This window comes from Ctenopharyngodon idella, chromosome 14 (genome assembly GCF_019924925.1).
Source record: "Ctenopharyngodon idella isolate HZGC_01 chromosome 14, HZGC01, whole genome shotgun sequence".
In the NCBI taxonomy this organism is placed as follows: domain Eukaryota; kingdom Metazoa; phylum Chordata; class Actinopteri; order Cypriniformes; family Xenocyprididae; genus Ctenopharyngodon; species Ctenopharyngodon idella.
In genome coordinates, this window is record NC_067233.1 from 1448785 (window position 1) to 1458315 (window position 9531).

At 37.5% G+C, this 9531-nt stretch overlaps 1 protein-coding gene across 2 annotated transcripts; it reads right to left on the reverse strand.

Moving 5' to 3' along the window:
- Nucleotides 1-1733: 1733 nt before the first annotated feature.
- Nucleotides 1734-7091, reverse strand: prelid1a (PRELI domain containing 1a). 2 transcript variants are annotated; one of them, XR_007924915.1, is made up of 7 exons: nucleotides 6922-7091; nucleotides 6139-6260; nucleotides 4361-4586; nucleotides 3751-3864; nucleotides 2552-2630; nucleotides 2251-2463; nucleotides 1734-2024 (listed from the first exon to the last, which is right to left on the reverse strand). XR_007924915.1 is itself a non-coding variant. In XM_051860594.1 (6 exons), the coding sequence occupies exons 2-6, from the start codon at nucleotides 6228-6230 to the stop codon at nucleotides 2342-2344; spliced, it is 633 nt and encodes a 210-aa protein (XP_051716554.1). In that variant the 5' UTR covers nucleotides 6231-6260; nucleotides 6922-7091; the 3' UTR covers nucleotides 1734-2341. The 2 variants fall into 2 exon arrangements, 1 of the variants encoding a protein (XP_051716554.1); XM_051860594.1 differs by having other exon boundaries at nucleotides 1734-2463.
- Nucleotides 7092-9531: the final 2440 nt, after the last annotated feature.

Sequence of the window (9531 nt, forward strand, 5' to 3'; positions counted from 1 at the left end):
TTAAGGGTATGTTTACACGACAACGATGTACTAAAAACGGAAAGATTTTTTCTTTGTACAGATTACAACGTTATCAAAACTATTCCCGTTCACACGGATCTGCGAAAATGACCAAAACACTGTATTACGCATGCCAGACAAGTAGTTAGCGACGTCACTTTATAAAGAAAGATTACGCAAAAGACTGCATACGCATTCTTATACTGAATACCCGCGCTATAAACGCACATCTACCTTATTTTTATAGTTTACTGCACTTTGATATTCTTCTCATTATTTCCCTATAGCGGCTAATAAATCAGAAGTCTCACATATTCACAGAAATACCTTAATTAGCCTTTTTCACACTTCCGGGTTTCGTGTTTCCGGCGATCGGGATCGCAGGGTAAATTTACTTCCTCCGACATCTAAACATAAGTGTTGTAAGAGACTACATTAAATATATTTTTTGTGTTCCCATTTGTTCAAATAGCAAAAGGAAAATCTCCACAATAGTGTTTTCACAACTTTCAAAAAAAAAAAAGAAACCCTCAAAGCAGCGTTAAGTAGTTTTTTGTAATTTGATGCAAAGCTAATATAATGCAAAGTATAATGTTATATATATACATAATTTAAAAAAAAAAATGAAACTATAAAAAAACTGCAGGATTTACAATTTACAAAAATGCGTCATCACAGTCTGAAAAAGGCCACGTTGATAGACTAAACACGTAATACGCATGTGCATGTCGTCACCGTTTTCACAGATTCGCGATTTTTGCAGTTTACACGGTAGCATTTTCAAAAACTTCCACTTTGAAACCCGTTTTCAAAATTGCGTTTTCAGACCACCAAAACGCTGTTGTCGTGTAAATGAACGGCCAAAACGCATAAAAAGTTTTCAGTTTTTAGCTGAAAACGGTTTCATGTAAACAGCCCCTTAGATCACGTGGGTGTTTGAATGGAGATCGCGGGGTTTTTTAAACGATTAATCTTGCAGCTCTACACCTCAATATCAGACCTCAACTCTCTTTTTGGTCTCTTTGATAAAACTTTTAGTTTAATTTCTGAAGACAATGTGGTGTGTGCTGATGCCAAAGTTGTGGGTGGTGGTTAACTGTCGAATAATGCAGTTTAAAGTCATCGTGAAATCAAAATTTGAAAATTGCAATTGCAGTGTTTATTATAAATGATTTATCAGTAAATACGTTTAAATTCATGTTCCTGACATCTCTTCTCTGATGACGAGGGCGGGGCAACCTGTTACTTACATTAAAGTTCCACCAATAGCAAACCACAACCATCCAATCAATTCCACACGGACAAAAACAAGCCCCGCCCTACATTTGTTCTTGTTTGCAAAGCAGTTTCACTCAGCAACAGCACAATAGGAAGAAAAGACTATTGCGAATTACGTTTCCTCACTTTAAGCACTATGTTTAGGCCCAGTTTCACAGACAGGGCTTAGTTCATTTAAGTAGCTTTTAAAAACATGCACTAAAAACATTACTGGTGTGAATCTTGAGACAAAACAATGGCATATTTTAAGATATGTCAGTGCAATTTGCATTCAGTTAAAACAACTCAAACATGCCTTTTAGTCTGAGACTAGACTTAAAACTGAATCCAGGGTTAGTGTTACAAATGAAAGAGCACTTGTAATGCCTCATCAGAAATCTACTTGATCCATTTAAAAACAATGGCACTGATTCATAAAAATAGTGGTCCCAGTGCAAATGAAATCGCACAATATGTCAGATAGAAAATATTTATTGGTGGTAACTGTTGATAAACAATTAAGAGCTATAAAACATAGAAGCTATCTCACCGTTTCACTTAATTCATTTCCTGTTTCAAACACTCGACATCTGACATTCTGAGACAACTTTAATACTTGTAATTGGACATTGCCGTCTATCCACTGCAATCCTTTCTGGCATTTGCTCTCACGTGCCGAAGATCAGGCCCTTCTGAGGAACTCTATGACTGCTGGAATCGTGGACCGTCAATGATGGAACTTCAATTTGAAGCAGCGAATCACATTGCTAAACAAGGCAGATTACAGACCTCAGCAAGAGTGAATATGAAGATTCAGAGAGACAATGATGGAAGTACATCAACAAGAAATCAAGAAATTAATTTAGCAATCAAAAAAAATGCAAACATCCCATGTAAATTCAGACTTGATGAAGCAGGAGGATGTTGCTGCATTAAATCGAGTTTACAGGAAAATTTCAGTCAAAGAGCACAATGGTTTCACTAAATGCATACTGAGAATGCCTCATGTCCAGATGTGTCATGTGATGGAATGGCGCGACACGGAAGTGCTGGGAGAGTCCGTGCAGGATGCCTGCTGTGCTCATCATACATACTGCTTCTTCTGAGCTTGAGACGCCAAATCCTTCGCCTTCACTTTAGCAGCGAGCGCAGTTTCGCGAGCCTTCACGGTCGCGGTCTCTGCCAGCGTTCGTGTGGGAGTTTCACCTGCACGGGAATGAGATCCGGCTTTACAACAAATCTGGTTAAACCATTAATCAGCTACTGCATGCTGGAACTCTAGCTGGCATCTTACCTTGCATCCTGGCCAGGACGTACTCAAAGCCTTTCATGGTCTTCGTAACGTTGCTCTTAAACCGGGCAAGACCGAATTCCTGAAAATGGGATAAAGCACATTGAAAACACTTCTGCTGCCAAACGCTGTGGAAGATCCAGTGAGGTAACTGAACTGCAGACTAAACAGCTGCTAGATATAAACACACATGACGCACATCTTCTGCATCCATCCATACTGTTACTCAAATGTATTTTTAAGGATTAGTTCACTTCAGAATGAAAATTTCCTGATGATTTACTCACCTCCATGTCATCCAAGATGTTCATGTCTTTCTTTCTTCAGTCGAAAAGAAATTAAGGAAAACATTCCAGGATTTTTCTCCATATAGTGGACTTCACTGGGGTTCAACGGGTTGAAGGTCCAAATGTGCAGCTTCAAAGAGCTCTACATGATCCCAGACGAGGAATAAGAGTCTTATCTAGAGAAACCATCGGACATTTTCTAAAAAAAATAAACATTTATATACTTTTTAATCACAAATGCTCGTCTTGCACTGCTCTGAGATGCTCCACGCATTACGTAATCACGTTGGAAAGTGTGACGTGTGACATAGGCGGAAGTACCGATCCAGTGTTTACAAAGCGAACGTCAAAGACTAAGTCAAACAGCCTTTACAAAAAAGGTAAAACAACAATGTCGGACGATTTTGAAGTTGGAGGAGAAAATGAGATTTTGATGAGAATGTGAGTTTTTCGCCATACCGCGGTACTTCCACCTACGTCACACATGACCTTTCCAACGTGATTACGTAACGCGTGGAGCATCACAGAGCAGTGCAAGACGAGTATTTGTGGTTAAAAAGAATAGAAATGTTTTTTTTTTTTTTTTTAGAAAATGTCCGATGGTTTCTCTAGATAAGACTCTTATTCCTCGTCTGGGATCATGTAGAGCTCTTTGAAGCTGCACTGAAACTGACATTTGGACCTTCAACCCGTTGAACCCCAGTGAAGTCCACTATATGGAGAAAAATCCTGGAATGTTTTCCTTCATTTCTTTTCAACTGAAGAAAGAAAGACATGAACATCTTGGATGACATGAGGGTGAGTAAATTATCAGGGAATTTTCATTCTGAAGTGAACTAATCCTTTAAACAGAACACTGCGTTCTTCGAAATCAACATGAGCACATGGTGCACACACTTCCTGTCACCCGCTGACCTGAATAGCTCTAGAGAGGCCGTATAGGTTGGAGGAAATCCAGGCCTCTCTCTTTATCTCGGTCCAGCTGTTGTTGTCCGGGTTCACTTTGTACACACAACGCTCTTCAATACTCTACAGACAGAAAACACACACAGTTAAACTCTTGTAGTTCATGTTTAGTCAGGCCAGTTAATAATGAACATGAAAAATCTCTGCAAAGTCCCAGTTCTTCTCTATATCAGTGTTTCTGAACTCCCTGAGTTTTCTTCACAATATTCCTCATTTAAATAATTCATATGCAGAATAAAGGGGCAGGGCCTGGTTGAGTGAGTTAGTAGTGTGTTGAAACTGGCGGTTATGGTAAGGGGCGGGACATTTCCCAAGCACCAATCACAACACACTGCTCCAGCCGACCAATCAGAGCACATTGTGCTTTTCAGAAGGAGGAGCTTCATAGAGACAGGAACTAAACAGAGCGTTACTGACAGACTGGGAAGAGAGGAGCTGAACAATGGCATCAAAACTGGTTTTAAAAATAGGCGTTATTTTGTTTGTGAAAAATATAAATGCTTGTTTTCTTGTGGTTTTGGGGTGTGATATCAGACATGAGAGCGGGACGGAGGCGCACCATCACACGTGCGTGGCTGATGTTCCAGGTGAGGGTGGTCATGGTCCTGCCCTGAGGATCCACAACTGAGTCCTCGATGATGTAGGCCTTCTGGGCCATGTGAGCAGGCAGAAACTTCTCCGCCCAGCGAGGAGCTCTGCTGGTTTTGGTCAAGAGACGTCTGGAAATCAGACAGTTGTCTGGAGTGACTTCCCGAAATATGATGTCTTCCGTTAAAACATGATTACTGAGGAATACAAACAGAAAAATTATACGAAATTAAATGTACAATGGTTATAAAACAATAATATATATATATGCCATTCTACAGTGGTTCAAAGTCAGAGTTGAAAAAATCGTCTTTTTCCACAAATTTTGTATGTATGCAAATTGTATAATATCCAAGGTACACATTTCTAGTAATTGTACAGTTAATTCTCATATTGTATTTTCAGAAAGTTTTGGAATATTTTTCCTCTCCCCAAATGTGTCACTACCGAAACACAATAATAAATAATTTAATAAGAAGGGTCACATTGACCTATTGAGATTTTGTTTACATCTACCTTGTAAATATAGTTTTTGCTATTTTTATGTTCACAGGTTAATCAATAACAATTACAATTTTAACAATATTTCAAGTGCAATTTATGAGATCTGTTGTATTTTGAATCAAATCTTTCTTTGTTAATGTAATAAATTATTATTATACTGATTTCAAAGTGAAGGATTCATTAGTTTGAATAAACATTGAACCAAATACTATAATAACATCTTTGCTGATAATTCAATATACTTTATTTTTGACAAAACATCCCATGTTTCGGTCGTGACTGCACAGTTTCGGTAGTGACAGTGATGTGTTGGTAGTGACGACATCACATTACAGGATTTAACTCACATACTAAAACACTAATGATTTGCATAACTCTACTAAAATTTAGTTTATTTCCCCCAAATAAACAAATTATGTGTTCCCTTTTGTCACTACCAAAACAATGATGTCACTACCGAAACAGTCACGACCATAACATGGTAAGTTTCGGTTGTAACAATTTTAGATACTTTTGAGCCGCTCAACGATAATCACATGGTTAGCTAGCACAGTTCTGAACAGTTGTACATACACAAACGCAGAATTGCAGAAAAATGGTGTTTGTTAGTGACGTTCCTTAAAGTTCCACACAGATTTTCAGACTTTTGAACACATTTAACTCAAAATGATGGACCTATCTACTGTGAAAGAGAGGAACACAGGAATATTTCCTGATCAGAAATGTAGAAGTGTGTTAAAATCAGTCTCAGACAATGGACTCGAACACACACTGTTTCGGTAGTGACATGAAAATGCGCGACATTTTTTTTTACATAAAGTTTCATGATTTATAAATAAAAAAAAATAAATATGTTTTTTAACTTCACTTTTTAAAAAAATTAAAAATATATTTTTAAAAACAGCAATGGAAAAAATAGCAAAAATTATTTCAATATCATTTTCACAAGTTGTAATTTATGGGTTCGGGACAGACACCTCCCAATTGAAAGTACCCAATAAATGATGATTTTATATATTAATCTTACTGATATTTTAAAAATTATTGTGTGATTCAATAGATAATAGAAGGATCTTAGTAAACATCTAAAATTTGAATACTTAAATGCTTTTTGGTTGTGGGACAGCAGTTCACACCAATTCTTTAGAATGGCCCATATGTGTATGTGTGTTTTATTAGTACCTGTAGGGGTTGGGGTATAATAAAAATAAAAAATAGCATTATAAATATGTTTTGAAACAGTACCTGTAAGGATTGGGGTATCTCTGCCAGAATGCCAAAAACACTTGGTCCCATGAGCTCTTCAGAAAGCCCGCACAGCTGAAATACTTCACCATTGTTCCCTCTCAACCTGCTTGTGCTAAAAACTGTAACAAAGGGCAAAAACAGACACTAATTTATAACTAAAGAGTACTAGTTAAACTAAACGACATCTTAAAGACAGGCAACTCTTAATTATGGTTGGTAAATAAGAGAGCATGTGCATAACTTAATCTATGGCATGAGCCCTCATTAGCTGCATACCTCCACATGACTGCTGGAGCTCAGAAAAATACTATCTTAATCTCCACAAAGGCTGTGCAGAAACCAGCTCAGTCGGATTTAAGAAGATCTAGATAAGAATTTCACTGTAACTATAATCAAATAAGCCATCTAGACAAAATGTGCTGAGACTTTGATGGACAAAATGGTAGGCAGCTGACTAGTTTTCGACTCTATGATACCCAAAAACGCTGATAGACAGCATAACGTTACTGATTTTAGAGAGATGTGCCTAAAAACCTACACAGCCACAGAATTACACGCTTTAATGCACACATGGACGGCTACGAAAGAAATTAATAGATCATTTATATTATTAGGAGTAGTAGTAGTGCTCGGAAGTATTAATGTCACAGTTCATTATAAGCTGAAGCTGTCGCTGCTAGCTCGCGGCTAACACATGTTTGCTCTCTTTCTGAATGAATCAGCTAATGCTATCTGCTCGCGCGACAACAACCATTAACGTGAATGTGAACGAACACTTACCAAAGTAAACAGACTGTGTCGCTGTATGAGGTGATTTCTCTACTCCTACATTTCGCGATCATTCGTGATCCTCTGGTCTACATGACTGACTGACTGACTGACTGTACGTGACAGAAGAGAGGAAGGTCATGGTCAGTGACGACACTTCCGGAAGACCATCCTCATTATTGCACTGTACAGCCGAGTTACGTGGAGCCCACCTTAACCCTAATACTATTAATATTACATAAAGTTAACGTGGGTTATAATCAAAATACAAGTTCGTTTCATGTATAAAATCAGAAAAGATTGTATGCGCTAAAATAATGGGGTTTGGACCTTTAAATATCAAGGAAAATAATATATCAACCACGTTAGCGGTTGTTAGAACGAAAAATATTACGTTTTGAATTTTTTTTAAAAATGTTTTAGGCTACTTTATCGAAATGGTACGAAACTTGGTGACTTTGTGGCACTTGCTATATGAACAAAACAAAATCGTGGATTTGATTAGAAAATGTCGCAAATGCGACATTTCTTATGAACATACGATCTTGTTGACTTAAAATGGCTGCTGCGTGCGCAAGTCCGTGATTTGCTTCAAAAACATTTTTTATGTTATGTTAGTCTTCCCGATAGCAATCACTAAGTTAAGTTGTATTTTTAAATGTATTTATATTGTCTGTGGAAGGCGTAGGACTATAAAATGTTCATCCAATCTTTATATTCGGTCCGAAAGAAATAATAGGATGTCCATACCTGCAGACATCATACGTCATCAGCGCGTTTCATGCAGATAGTCACGAGCACTGCACAAAACAAACATTAAATGCTGCATTCCAGACAGACTGGATTTTAAAAAAAAAAAAAAAAAAAAAACCTTTTGGTGAGTTACAGTAATTTTTCTGGAATAATTGTGTACGGTATACATGAACATATGAAGGGAGGTATTGGCAAAATCTCACCTAGCAGTTATAAATGTATAAAACTACATATTCACACTCCATGTAACTTTATTGCCTATACTGAATGATTTTACTGCCACACGATTCCTGAAAAGTGAAGTTAAAGCGTCTCGATCGCCCCCATGTGGCTGGATGCAGTATAGTCGTAAACCCCGCCCTCTCCATCTAATGTAATGGGACGTGAGACAAACTAAACAGTCAAATTACACGTCAATTTTTTATTTTCAAAGACAGTTTTCTATCATTTTAGGCAGTTTTTTTTATCACGCTGATGTTAGTTAAAGTGTTCGTTCTTTAAATAAGTTTGTTTTTAGTTGATAAAAACGCGGGTTTTGACATCATGATTGACAGCTTAGTCACTGAAGCACCAACGGGCTTTTTTCTGGAACTTCGAGAGGAAATTGGAGCTTTAACTTTAATTTCTACATTTCCAGAACTATTTATTTCACACCGACATAATGAGTTGTTGTGAGTGTGGGCGGGACCTTGATGTCGCGGCTCCGCTTCGCGCTCATTACTGCGCAGACTCGGGCTCCAAGTTCACAAGACTCTAGACTCAAGATGTCAGCGCCATATTGGCACACAGTTATTACACTGGAAGAGAGTGAAGGTGTGTCGTCCATCATTTTTACAGTCTATGTAACGTTTTATACAGTCTAATAACCACAGAGAGCAGCAAGCGCGTGACGTTGTCATGGCTGAGTCTTGCCGCGCTAAGCAATAAAAATGTTGAAAATGCTCTATAAACATATAGTTATTTTAAAGATATTTTATTAAAGATTTTAAAGATATTTTAAGATATTTTGTAGATATTTTAAAGTATGGCAAGTAAAGGAGTGAAAAATTACTCATCCTCTGCTTTACTTCAGATATATGTTGGGCTGTTATTGCAAAAATGCAGATTCATCACGTGACAACTTGCGCAAATGAGATTGGGGGGAGACGTTAGTAGCCTGAGTTTGACTGGATTTATTAATTTATTCACAAAATAACAATTAAAATACCAGCATTATATGCATATTTACTTTCGAGTGGAAAATATAATTTATTTGTAAAACTATAAAGTAGCATCTTTCAGTCGCTTTTGTATTCAGACCTGTACAGTGTTGCCAAGTCTGCGGTTTTCCCGCGGAATTGGGCTACTTTGATGCAGGTTGTTTTTCATGTCCGCGGGTTGAAGCGACCCCAAATAACATGATATTTAGCCCCTGGAACGCAAATTTTACCAGGGAAACCCTGCCAAAAACGTGTATTTTATTCCCTCGAACGCAATGGGCTTTATGCACGGAATCAGAATATAGTCGCTTAAATAGCCAGGCATAGCATTAATTTAGTTATTCAAACGTAAGACAGCAAAATAAATAAATAAATAAAGACGTACCTCTGTGTTCCTCCTCGGCTAAATTCAATTCGACCATCGGTTTTCACACTTAAATGTGAAAAAAAAAGTCAAAAATTGAATATTTATTGTGCACTTTAGTTAGATTAATTGAATAAAATGTGTGTTTTTACAAGTGTGCTGAAATCATAGATCTTGCGCTGCACTGACTGACAGCTGCTGTGATTAAAGGGAGAGCGCGGTGCTCGCTTTCTGTCTTTCATTCACAAGAAAAGTTATTGTTTTTCATGAGATTTTGTATTTCATACTTCACATTGACAAAATGTA

Coding starts and splice junctions, on each gene's coding strand:
- prelid1a (XM_051860594.1), bottom strand. CDS start 6,230: ATGGTGAAGTATTTCAGCTGTGCGGGCTTTCTGAAGAGCTCATGGGAC. Junction 2,631..3,750: donor GCCTCTCTAGAGCTATTCAG/GTCAGCGGGTGA, acceptor TCCCATTTTCAG/GAATTCGGTCTTGCCCGGTT. Junction 2,464..2,551: donor CGTCCTGGCCAGGATGCAAG/GTAAGATGCCAG, acceptor ATTCCCGTGCAG/GTGAAACTCCCACACGAACG.